The 13,776-nt window shown below is 45.2% G+C and overlaps 1 protein-coding gene across 1 annotated transcript in view; it reads right to left on the bottom strand.

The window, feature by feature from the left end:
* SNX8 (sorting nexin 8) overlaps positions 1-13,715 on the bottom strand; it is a 50,124-nt gene extending 36,409 nt beyond the window's left edge. The window contains exon 1 of the mRNA XM_073214946.1: positions 13,423-13,715. Within this exon, the coding sequence (XP_073071047.1) occupies positions 13,423-13,426 (4 nt within the window). The 5' untranslated portion in view covers positions 13,427-13,715. The remainder of the gene's footprint in view (positions 1-13,422) is intronic.
* Positions 13,716-13,776: the final 61 nt, after the last annotated feature.

Raw genomic sequence — 13,776 nt, forward strand, 5'->3', positions numbered from 1 at the left:
GTTTGGAGGACCTGGGGACTAGTTGGCCCCGAGCGCACCTCTCCTTCTGCCCCTGTGAGCCTAGAGATGGCCCAGTTCAGATAACACATTCTGGAGAAACAGCTGAGCGATGCAGCTGAGGGACAAGGGCTTCCGGCGTCCCCTAAAGTCAGAATTCAAGCAGGAAGGCATCAAAAAGCATCAACCAGGAAGGGTGGGGCTGAAGCCCCCTGTAGGTGAGCTGTTCCTTCTGCCAGCTCAAGTCTGTCCACACCCTGTGTGCCCAGTGGGGACCCTGGAAATCACCTCCTCCAGCCTGTGCACTTCACCCAGGGAAGGACCAAGGCCAGTCAAACCTGCACTTCCATCAGGCCTCTGCAGCCAGCTGCCAGTACTTTTTTTCTTTTTAAAACATCATATTGTGGTAAAGTATCTACAACATAAAACCTACCATCTTAGCCATTCTCAGCCCAGCTCAGGGGCATTAAGCACATTCACATTGTGTAGCAGCGCCTCTCTCATCTCCAGGCCTGTCCATCTCCCCACACTGACCCTCTGTCCCCACTGAGATTCCTCCCCCTCCCCAGCCCCTGGCCCCCACCACCCACTGTCCCTGTGACTGTGACTCCCCCAGGGGCCTCATACGAATGGATCACAGTGTGTGTCCTCCTGTGACTGGCTTGCATCACTCAGCATTGTGTCCTGAAGGTTCACCCATGCTGGAGCAGGTGCCAGAATCCCCTTCCTTTCTAGGCTGACTCATACGCCACCGTGGGGAGGGACCCCATTGTGTTTACCTGTTCATCCCTCTATGGGCACTTGGGTTGCTTCCACCTTTTGGTTATTGTGAATAAGGCTGCTGTGAAGGCAAGTGTGTACATGTCTGTGAGTCTCAATAATACTTAATGAACTTTTTATTTTGGAATGATTTCAGGTTTACAAAAATCTTACAAAGATAGTTCAGAGAGTGCTCATAAACCCTCACATTACCATCTTGAGACCATGGCACATTTGTGAAAATGAAGAAATTAACATTAGTACATTACTATCAACTAGACTCCAGACATTAGATTTTACCTGCTTTTCCACTAATGCCCTATTTTTGTTCCAGAATCCAATCCAAACTACCTCACTCAATGATTTGTTAAAACAAAAATTATGAACATTACATAGTGATGGGCAGAAAAAACATGATACAGTGTTAAGTGAAAAAAAGTACATTAGAAGATGGCATCTGTGCAAAGCTAGCTTAATCGAGATTGTACAGAATGTGTTGCTACAGTCTGGTGGAGCAGGAAGCATGACCAACCACGTTACCAAATGGAGAACTCAAAGCTGATGTGGCCCACCCAGACCCCCAGGTCCCTGGTGCATCCCAGCTGTGGCTGCTGGCAGCTCAGTTGCCCGTTTCCCTGGACAGTCAGTCCCAGTCCACACCTAGGCCCCCGTCCCACTGCTGGCAGCCCTCACCCTGGAGCTCACTGATCCGGGTGGGCCCTACTCGAGCTCTGGACAGGTAAGGCCGACTGCCCCGTCCTCCTCTGCCCCTCACTCTTTCACACCACTGAACATTCCCTCATCCACCACCCACCCTAGGAGCCCGGTCCCAGGTCTGCACATTTGGGAAGGGACGACAGCCCACTGCTCACAGTTGGGAGTGGGAAGCCTGCTCTGACTCCAGCCTAACTCCCAAAGCTGCACTCAGACACCCTCTGTTCCGCTTCTCGTGGGACACACTCATTCCAAGGGGGCAGGGATGCGAGTTTGAGAACTGACCACATGAGGGGCGCCCTCACTGTGGATAAAATGAGAGTTCCTGTGGCCAAGATTCCTGTGGGCAATACATGGCTGTTGACTCTATAAAAAGAGCTCCCCCCAGTGCTCTGGGCACAACACAGTGGCAGGGCTACAAGGCTGCAGGAGAGCAGAGCAGAGGCTGGAGTGGTGGCAGCCCCAAGGACAGAGGCCCAGAGGACGGCTGTGCGGCTGTGCGGGACGACTGTGCAGATAGGCCCCGAGGACAGCTGTGTGGATGGAGGGGCCTAGAGGCAGAGACTGGCTTGCTGCATACAGACTTGCTCTGAGTGAATGGGATTCTAGTGACTGACCTGACACCTGGAAATAAAGTTGGGTATAACCCTTTCACCCCAAAGAGCGTTCTGCTGTCAATTTTCTTTGGTCACATTGAATCCATAGCAAACTTGCCTGCAGCTGAAACCCATTGGCAAGACACTCAGCATCCCCCAACAACCCCAGAACTGCTGGACAGGGCAGGAGCCAGGACTAAGGGAAAGCGCTCAGGACCCCAGACCATGCACAGGCACATTTGCTAAGTTTGCTGCGGACCCATTCCTCCCAACAACAGTTACAGAGCAGCTGCTTCAGATGACATGGGACCGGCGGCCCTGGCGGCCTGTACGCTAGACTTTTCTGGAAAGTTCTGAGGCCCCATGGTAGAGGTAAGAAAATGCAATCGTAGCTCAAGTGGTGTGGAAACAAACAGGCGTGGCTCTTTGCTGTACTTATTTTCTGTGCTTTCTCTGATTTGGAAAGGAATCCTTGTTAAAAAATTCACACACCACAAAAACATAGGATTCCTCCCCAGTCCCTGTTCCAGAACAAACCTGGCCCTGGTTTACAGGGCCCCACACCCTCCAGCTGCTGTCCACCTCTGGGATCCCTCCTTTCCAGTGGTTCACTAGGCCCAGACAGAGACCTTTTCTCTCTCCCACAGCTGCCAGTCCTTATTTATACACCTGAGGGTGAGTTGTATGTATTCTGGCCTTTATCCCTAAGTGCCAGACAGCACGTTTCCTTAGGGCATCTTATCTCTCTTACATCACCTCAGCACAGGTACCAACTTCAGCAGATTTGACCTGATAATGTACTTTATCTAATCTACTGTTCAGATTCTAATTTTGTCCATTCACACATTGATTTAATAATGTGCCTCAAAAAGATTTTCCCTCCAGGACAGGATCCAGCCAAGAAGGGCAGTGGGATTCTCGGTCATGTCTCTAGGTCCTGTGTCCCTCCGAGGCAGAGGTTTCCCTCCCGTTTTATGGTGAGTCAGCTGGTCCAGAGAGCAGAAAGCCCCATCTGAGGCAAGCTCCAGGTAGGTGGCCCAGCGGCTGGGACTTGGCTGGTTGGCCGTGGGCTCTAAGCCCTCAGATGCCCAGTGCTGTGCTGCGGCCTCTGAGCGATGGTGCTGCAGGAGTCACAGGGCAGGCTCCTCCCAAGGTCTGCACAGAAGTAAGCGGGCTTGGCTACACAGCTACTTTGGGAAAAATGTGATATTTCTGTTAGAGTTGAAGATGCCTTCCTGGGACCATCCACTCCAGCCCTACGTACATTTAGCAGGAAACTCTTGCTCATGTCAGAAGGCTTGGTGCAGTGCCATTTGCAATACCAAAAGCCTGAAATAACCCAAATTTCTATCAGCCAGAGAAGGGATAAAGAAACTGGGAAGAGATACAGCTGGATGCCAGTCAGCGAGACAATGAGCGAGCTGCCATGTTATATACGAACATGAATTAACTTCCTAACATAATGGAAAAAAGTGAACATTCCCTGAAAGTACATATAAGTGAGGTTCACAAACATGCATTTTGTTGTTTGGTGACACAGATAGGACTATATACGTGAAGACTAAATATATATTTTAAGGTTTATCATACCCTTGTCTTTCTTCATAGGTTTATAATTCATGTATAATAAATAAAATCTTATATATGTTATACACTATAAGTTTATATATATAAATGCAGTTGGCTCTTGAACAGGCATGAGTTTGAGCTGCATGGATCCACCTACATGTAGACTTTTTTCAATGAATATATTGGAAATTTTTTGGAGATTTGCAACAATTTGAAAAAACATTCTCTTTTCTCTAGCATACTTTATTGTAAGAATGCAGCGTATTTACAAAATATGTGTTGACCATTTATGTTATCAGTAAGACTTCTGGTCAGCAGGAGGCTATTAGTAGTTCAGTTTTTGGGAGTTAAAAGTTATGCGTGGATTTTTTACTGTGTGGGGGTCAGTGCCTCTAACCGCTGAATTGTTCAAGGGTCAACTGTATTTACTATATATAGTATTTTACTTGTATGTACTTACCTATATATTTATATATTGATCTATGTATGTTTGCTCTTCCTGTATTTACTACATACAGTATTAATCACATATATATTTTATAAATAGACTTAAATATGATAAAATACATCTTATCTAATAACATTATTTACCTAAATACTATATAGAACACTACATATAGATAAAAAGACTATCTATAGTAACATTATAAATCTATAGAGAAAGACAAGAGTATGATAAACATAAACTCTATTGCCATTTCTGGACAGTTTTAAATGTGTTAAACATTGTAGCCGCACACGTGGCATATGCCTGAGCTGGGCTGCCTGTAGTGCTCCAGCACTGTGAGAACCTCAGAGTGAACTGAATTTCATCTTGGCTATATAAGTGGAGGCTTCTTATCAGATTTATTATGATTTAGGCACATGAGGAAATTAGACGTTTGCACACGTAATTAATCAGCTGTCTCGGGTTCTGTAGCTCTGCAGTTCTGTTTCTTCACAGTTGATAGAAATATCACAAAACAAATGCAAATCTGTTCTAAAAACCCAGCCCTTCTTCAAAATGTAGAAAGCACTTTTACAAGTAGAAATGTGGATAACTCTACTGCTGCTCCACGTCCCCCATAAATTGCTTGTTCTGTTTTTTAATTTTCTTTTCACACCTTTTAGCTTTCTCCTCCCCCAAATGAGGGACACTGAGACCAGAAGAAGCTTGCCCAGGGGTGAGGGGTCCTTGAGGAGGTGAAATGCTCTGTACCTGTTTGAGGCTGAGGCTCCATAGATATTTACATCTGTCAATACTCACCCGATCAACTGTTCATTCTAATGTTAAGCTTGTAAACGCCGCCTGCACGTGCCCTAGGTCATCTGGGGTTCCCACACCTTCCAGCCCTTCAAACGAGGCCCTGGAGCTGCAGTCCACAGAGCACAGAGGACCAAGGAAAGGATGTGGAGCCCAGGACCTCCCCTCTCTGCCTGCCTCTCTCACTCTGGCAGACGCCCCTTACACCCTATAGCAGAGGAACAAGGTATTGCTTCCCACAGGGATTCACCAGCCAGATAGCCCCTCATCCTGGGCTTCTCCCAGAGGGCTCTGGGTCAGCTCTCCAGGACCATGGCCGGGACAGGCGTGTCAATCACAGAGGACACGCTGGCAGGATAAGTCCATTCAAACTCAGGCCAGCAGAGCTAACAATGGCTGCCATTTACTGAGCACTGCCTAGGTGTAGGCACTGTACTTTATGGACGTAGAATTAATTTAATGTGGAAACGTCTCATTTCTTCATGTGCCTAAATCACAATAAATCTGATAAGAAGCCTCCACTCACCTGGCAAAGATGAAATTCAATTCATGTTGTTTTGTTTTGTTTTGTTTTAGGGAAGGTCCTTCAGGCCACACAGTGCCGACAGACCAGCCCAGGCCGCCCAGGGCTGGGAGGGAGATGGGGAGCTGAGGCCCTGCTCAGACCATCACTGTTGGTCTCTACCAGCCTAATGGGGCCCCTGAGACTCTGCTGGGATGCAGCAAAGCTGCCCAACCCCTGCCAGTCACCCAGGTAGAGATCCTGCTACACTGGGGCTCCCAAGGGCACCCCAGGTCTCTACCACCCCATCTACTGGCCCCCAGGCTCAGGAACTGGGCACCTCCCAGCTTTGAGCCTACTTCTAAAAATCAGGAGTAACCCCTCCCATCTCTTCAAAACCTGGTTGCTTCTTGAAAATACTTCTCATTCTTTTAAGGTAAACAGGAAAATAAAGACACAAATTACCCACATTATCTTATTGGAAACTCTGCCAAACCTATGAGGTAAGTGCCATCATTATTCCCATTTTCAAGATAAGGAAACTGAGGCTATGGGCATTCAATAAATTGCCCAAGGTTATCTAGCTAAAGAGGGAGGCTGCTGGGGCTCAGCCAGGATCTCTCCTAAGCCCCAGGCTCCCAAAGTGGGGATGTGGCAGAACATTTTAATAGTTACCATTCAATTTATCATGAATTGACCTATAGCTAGCCCATCAAACTCATGATTTCATGGGAACTCTAAAATTGGCCTTAAAATGAATTTAAGTTTTAAATTATGGTTTTGATGTGTTAAAATAACTTTCGAGGCCTAAGATGGAGCTGTGCCTGCTGGTGTTGCCAGGTAAGCAAACCAAACCTCAGGAACTCCACTTACCAACCCCCCCTACTACCCACCTCCCACCCCCCCCACCCCCAAATGCCCCACGGGATCAGAAATGCAGTCTTTCCAGTCAGCAGCCTCCAAAAGGCCAAGCTTGCCCCAGGCTCTGCACTCTCTTCCTCGTTCCCTCTCACCTCGAGCAAGGGGGCCCCAGCCCATCAGATACTTCCTTTTTTTCTCTTCCTGGTTCTTTATCCTATAAAAGCTTCCCACCTTCCGCCAGTTTTGCAGTTCTTCGAAGGGAGGCTTGGCTTTGTTAGTGCTGAAGCTTGTGTTGTCTAAAATGTCTTCTTTAATCATCTTTCAACAGATGGGAATGAACATGCTGCCTCTGCTCCCTCTCAGACAAGTAAACCAGGGGATTGGAGTCCTATCCCATATCTGGCCTCTGAGCCATGATTCTGACCCCAGGCAACCCACAATTGCCTGCCTGCCATGTGCAAATCTTGGCACTGGGTCTGTACAAGGAACCGGGCATGACTAAAGGCCCTAGCAGCCCCTCTGCCAATTCACTCTACCCACAATAGGCTCTTTCTGATCCTCTGCCAGGGCAGGAGAGCCAGAGGCAGGCCATCGCCCAGGAGACAGCAGGCTGAGGTTTCCCTTGCCCAGGGCAGGAAGCTTCTCCTGGATGTTGTGGACACACAGGACAGACAGCCATAGGCCATCCTATTTGTTGGAATAAACTGGGCTACTCATTATGAATGGAGGCAGACCCCAAAGCATATCCACACCTGTGTGACTGGACCTATGTCCAGGGATGTTCATTTTGGAAAATGATGAATGTCTACTCAAGTCCTTTGCCTATTATTAAATTGGTCTACCGGAGTTTTTTAAATGTTTGTGTCTTTATATTAAAATGGGTTTCTCTGTCACTGACAGACAGTCTATGTCTTTCAGTTGGTGTATTTCGACCATCCCCATTTAAAGTGATTATTGCTGTGGTTGGATCAAAAGTTACCACACTTTTAACAGTTTTCTATTCGTTGTACTTGTTCTCGGATCTTCCCTTCGTTTCTGGCTTTCGCTGGTTAATTGATCATCTTATATGATTCCGCTGTGTATATTATATTCCTTAAAAAAGTATTTCAGTGATTGCCCTGGAATTTGTAATACACATTCACAATGTAACTTTCAGATAACACTATACTGCTTCTGGGGGGCAAAGGAGCCTTACCACAGACAGTTTCGGTCCTGACCCTCTGCCCCGCATACCACCATTGCCATGCATTGGGCTTTCCCAGGAGCCACCATCTCCCAACGTGCTGTTGCTATTATTATCCTGAAGTCATGGATTCAAAATCAGATGACATGTCTACAGCCCCATTTAGGAGGAAGATCAAAGATTCCATTGTACCCCCAGTTATCTCTCCCTGGAGCTTTTGCTTCTATAAGTGGATCAGTTTGTGAACAATGTATTTTCCCTTCTCTGAAGCCCTTCTAACATTTCTTGCAAGGCTGATCTAACGACGACAAATTCCCCTTGTTTCCTTTTTCTGAGAATATCTTTATTTCATTGTCACTTTTGAAGAATGATTTTGCCAGATATAAAATTACAGGCTTAGTGGGTCTTTTTTTTTCCATGTCTTAAATATTTCACTCCACTCTCTTCTTGCTTGCATGGTTTCTGACAAGTCCCATATAATTCTTATCCTTGTTCCTCTGCAGGATTTTTCCCTCTGGGTTCTTTTAAGATGTTCTATTTTCCTTTGGTTTTCTACAGTTTGAGTATGATATGCCTCTGTGTAGACTTTTTGGTGTTCATACTGCTTGGTAAATTCACAGCCTCCTGGATTTGTGGTTTGGTTTCTGTTATCAATTTTGAAAAGTTCTCAGCTGTTATTACTTCAAATATTTCTTCTGCCCCCTCCTCTCTTTCTTCTCTTCCTGGTATTCCTGTTACATGTATGTTCACCTTTTGTCACCTACCCAAGGTTTTTCGATGTTCTTTTTTTCCCCATTCATCTCTCTCTTTGCATTTAAGTTTGGGAAGTTCCTATGGATATGTCATCAAGCTCACTGATTCTTTCTTCTATTATGTCCATCTACTGATGAGCCCGTGAGGGGCAGTCTTCATTTGGGATGGTGGTTTTAGTTCCTAGTAGTTTCATTTTCACTTGTCCCATAGTGTCCACCTCTCCTGCTCACACTGCCTTGTGTCTACATGTTGTCTGTTTTTTTCATTAGAGTCTTAGCATATTACTCAATTGCTTTAAGTTTCTGGTCTGATAATGAAAAAAATTTCTGTCATATCTGAGTCTGGTTTTCACTCCTGTTGTCTCTTCAGATTGTGTTTTTTCTTGCCTTTTAGAATGTAATCTTTTGCTGACAGCCATGACGTTTCAGGTAACAGAAAGTGGTAGGCCTTTAGCATGAGGTCTATGTTTGTCTAGCTAGGAGGCGGGCTGTGTTCACCATTGTGGAACCACACTCCAGAAATGTCAGAGGAAGTCTGTTGGGCTAAAAGGAACACGGGACAGATGCAAATTTGAATACACACAAAGGAATGGAGAACGCCAGAAATGGCAAATGGGTGAGTACATAGAAAAGGCATTTTCACGTCATTTAATGTCTTTTAAAGGAAGATTTATTGTTTAAAGCAAAAAACAACAATACATTTTGGAGTCTGCAACATAGAATATAAAATTACAATGTATAGCAACATAGTATAAAGGATAGGAGGGAGCAGATGGGCATAGGTGAATGGGTAGAATATTATTTAAAGGGAGTCTGTGAAGAGAAAACACTGTAAACTCTAAATAATGAGTATAAAAATAATTAAGTGGTATAATGAATAAGCTAATAGTTCAGAAAAATGTAATTAAAATTTGTCAATTAATTAAAAATGCAAGGAAAAGAAGAAACAAGGAACAAAGAACAGTTGGGACAAATAAAAAACAAATAGTAAAACAACAGACTTAACCCAACCAGAGCTGTAATCACACTGAATGTAAATGATGTAAACACTCCCATTAAAAGGCAAGGATTATCAGACTGGATTAAGATCCTACTATAAACTGCCTACAAAATCTACTTTAAAAAAAAAAGGATAACAAAGTTGCACCATGTATATTAGTTTCCCAGCTGCTGTAACAAAGTGCCACAAACTGGGTGGCTTAAAACAACAGAAATCTATTCTCCCACCTTTCTGGAAGACAGATAGAAATCAAAGTATCAGTAGGCTTGTTTTTTGTTGATGCTCTGAGGGAGAATCCCTTCATCCCTTTTGCTGAGCTTCTGGCAGATGCCAGGAATCCCTGACATTTCCTGGCTTGTAGACCTGTCACCCCTGCTGTCCTGATGTCACATGGTGTCCTCTCTCTATGTATTTATGTCCAAACTTCCACCTCTCATGAAGATACCAGCCATTGGGTTAGAGCCCACTCCAATCCAGTATGATCTTATTATAACTGGATTATACCTACAAAGACCCTATTTCCAAAGAAGGTCACATTCACAGGTACTGGGGATTAAGTCTTGAACTTATCTTTTTAGGGGACACAATCCATGACACCTTGCAAATGCTAATCAAAAGCAAGCTGGAGTTTAGCTATATTAATATCAGACAAAGTTGCCTCCTGAACAGGGGCTATTGCCAGGAATAAAAGGGAATATTTAAAATATTTAAATTTGTTATAAAAAAGACAAAGCAATCCTACATATGTAGGCACCTATTAGGGAACTTCAAAGCACATGAGAAAAATGATAAACCAGAAAGGAGAAATAGACAAATCCATCACTAGATTGGGGGATTCCAACATTTCTCTTAGCAACCAATAGAACAGGTGGACAGAAAATCAGGTTTTAGAAGATCTGACCAATGCTATCAGACCACTTGACCTAACTAATATACACTGAACCCTTCACCCAATTATCACAGTACAATTTTTAAGTGTATATTCACCAAGATGGATCAGATTCATGGCCATAAAACAAATCTCAATACATTGTTTTAAAGGACTGAAATCACACAAAGTATGTTCTCTGGTCACAACATAATTAAACCAGAAACTGATTTGGGAAACACTCTGGGAAATCCTCAAATATTTGGAAATTAACAACACATTTCTAAATAATGTATGAATTTGAGAAGAAATCATAAATGGAAATTAGAAAACATCTTCAACAGAAAACACGACACATAATTTGTGGGATGTAACTGAAGTATGTAGAGAGAAATTTATAGCTTTAAATTCAGACAGCGTTATCCTCGGCCCTGGGTGACACAGGCCTCATCAACCTCCTACCCAATGGTTTCAGGATCATTGCTTAGTTATTTCATAAGGGTTGCAAAATATTGCTTCCCTTATTTTTTTATCCTTCAGCATTTGTTAGCCAGAATTGTTTAATAAAGAACAATCCTCCACCAACTATTTGGTTACCTTGAAACACAAAGTAAAACAAGAAAAGCAAGCTTAATTATTTTTTGCTAGTCTTTTGCTTTTACAATAATGAGACAATGCCCAGCAACATTCAACTTGAGCAACAGGTTTTTTTTTTTTCTAAATACCATTATTAACAAATGGATTTAAACATACTATATTTAAGTCAACCATATAATGTTTTATTCTTTTTGAAGCTCAAATTGTTCCAGTGTGTGTGAGGGGAGGGGGGTTCTTAAAGCTGGTTCTTAAGTCCTTAACCCCAACAAAAATTTATTATTTTTCGAACACACAGAAAAGTTGAAAGAATTTTACAGTGAACAGCTGCAAACCTGTCACCTAGATTCTGTGCCAACATTTTTCTTTGACCACTGCCACCAATACTACCTACCTTCATCAAACTGTGTTCATTTAATGTGTACCCTTCTAGGCCTTTCTCTATATATGTTACATATTTCCGTCTTGCAATCTGTGCGAACTGCCATAACAGAACAACACAGACTGGGTGGCTCACACAACAGAAATGTATTTCTCACAGTCCTGGAAGCTGGAAGTCCCTGAAGGCATCTGCAGAGTTGGTTTCTGCTGACACCTCTCTCTGGCATGGACCGGGCTTGGCTGAGGCAGGATGTCCCATTTTCACTGCACCTGTCTGAATGCTTGGTGCTGATACTGTCTGGAATTCAACTCCGCCACCCTGGGGCCCACCACAGATGGCCTGCGTGTCCTTGGGACATGGTGGTCAATTTCTTTCGGAGCCAGTGATCCAAGAGAGAGCCAAGCTGAAGCTTATCATTTTTAGGACCTAGACGTGGAAAGCACATAGCATCAGTTCTGCCACATCCTATTTGTTAGGAGGGAGTGACAGTGCAACCACACTTAAGGGAGCATGGTCTGGCATCCTCTTTTGAAAGGGGAATGTCAAGGAATTTATGAACCTATCACAAAGGCACTTATATATTTCTGTGATGCTTTCATTCTTTAATATTGGCCTCATTACACTGTAAGTCTAAGATGGCAAGAAACATACATTCTTGGATAAAGAAAATGTGGTACATACACACAATGGAATTATTACTTAGCCATAAGAATGGAGACTTGACTTTGCAACTACATGGGTGGACCTAGAGGGCATCATGTTAAGGGAGATAGGTCAGAGAATGACAAATGCCATCTGATTTCACTTACATGTAGAATCGAAAACATGGATGAGTTATCAAACAAATAAACAAAACAGAAATGGGCTCATACACAGAGAATAGACTGGTTATTGCCATAGGGGAAGGGAGCATGGGATGGGCAAAACTAGGTGAAGGTGATAAAGAGGTACACACTTTCAATTATAAAATAAATTAGTCACAGGAATGAAAGTATAGTACAGGCATCTCTGATTTTATTTGCATTAAAGGCCCTTCACTGGGAATGCAACACGTTTGTGCTGTTCCAAGCCAAGCCAGCCGTTCCAAGCTTTTCTGCGAATATCTGCTTCTTGTCCATTGATTTGCCGCCTTTAGGACTTTCAGGAGAAAGGGGCTGGCAAAGCCCAGTGATCTATGAAAACTGCGGAATAAACTAGAAATTAGGAGCCTCACTTTAACCTCCAGGAGAAACTTGTTTGCTTGTGAAACCAGTTCGCAGGCCACACACATAAAATGTGTTACCCCTCACTCTTCAGGTAGGGAAACTGAGAGGCCAAGTGACCTGCCCAAGTTACACAGGGAATGTCTAAGATGGGAGGATTCAAAAAAAGTATCAGGCAATATAAGCACCCCGGGGGGTTGTGTTTTCTGCTGTAGGGGCCAAGGGCAGGCTGCCCCAAGATGTGCCATTGTCACAAGTGAGCTGAAAACGAGGCCCGAGACTCTGAAAGACACTTTGACCTTCAGCATAAAAAGAATTTAGGTGGAGATCCTGCTCCAGGAGGTGAGCTCCCACCATTAGAGAGCTACACTACATCGTGACCTAGGCGTGGCAGACAGGGAGGGACTGGCAATTCTCTTAACATTCCCGTGCCGGTGGTTTCGAGTAGCCCATCCAGTCTTCGTCTACCAAACATATTCCTGTGACTTGCTTCTCTTCCCTTTGAAGCCTCAGCGCCCCCAGCCCCATCTCCTTGGTTCAGGAGGACATACATGCTTCATTGTCCCTGACTGTCTTTGGATCTTTGTCTCTGGATTCCTCTTACGGACTTAATTAAATTTGTTTTTTTAATCGTGTTCATCTGGCTCACGTCAATTTGTTCTTTGACCAACTAGAACCTCCAGGCGTGGAGAAATTTCTTCCTCCCCAGCACTTTCAATTGACATAAAATACACATGACATTAAATTTACCATTTTAATCTTTCTCGGCGCACGGCTCAGGGGCATTAAGCACACTCACGTAGCGCAGTTTCCCCGCCACCATCTCCAGGACTGTCCATCTCCCCAAACTGACGCTCAGTTCCCACCGCACACTCCCTCCGTCCCCTCCCCAGCCGCTCCCCGCCCGCTACCGCGTCTACTCTTAGGATGGTACTACCACCACCACGATGGGCGCCCATAGGCGGGCAAAGGCCAAAACACTGAAGACCAATACAGATTTCCCTCCCCAAGCCTGGCGCAGCCCAGCCGTGGCCGGCCCCGCCCCCTGCAGCGCCGGCCCCGCCCACGTAGCTGCGATTGCGGGCGCGCCTGAGGGCGGAGGCCTCCGCGGGCCGAACCACGGTGACCGTCGGAATGGGGAAAGGAGGGATTTCGGGCGCCGCGATGCGCTCGGGCGTAAGTGATTAAAGCCGCTCTCACTCATTTCTGTAAGGCGCCAGGCAGCCGTCTTTGCAGCGGTGCTGGCCGTCTTTGGCTCTCCAGGAGTTCCTTTAATATTTTGGAATCGCCCATTCTTTCGCCCAGTCAGTAGACGAGTCTGAAAGCCGACGTGTAGCGGGGCGGCTTAAAGCTAAAGTCACTACAGGCGAAGATGTCACGGCGGAGGTCTCTGTGGGGCTCACAGTTTCCTCTAGTATTAACTTGGGCGCGGTTAAGGATCCGTCCCCTCCGGCTGCTGACCGACTCTGCACCCCCGCACTCACGTAGTTTGGCCCTGCACTGCAGCGCCCGACGGGAGTGGGGGCGTGGCTGTCATATCGGACTGAGCCACCC

Source organism: Manis javanica, chromosome 10 (assembly GCF_040802235.1).
Source record: "Manis javanica isolate MJ-LG chromosome 10, MJ_LKY, whole genome shotgun sequence".
Classification (NCBI taxonomy): Eukaryota; Metazoa; Chordata; class Mammalia; order Pholidota; family Manidae; genus Manis; species Manis javanica.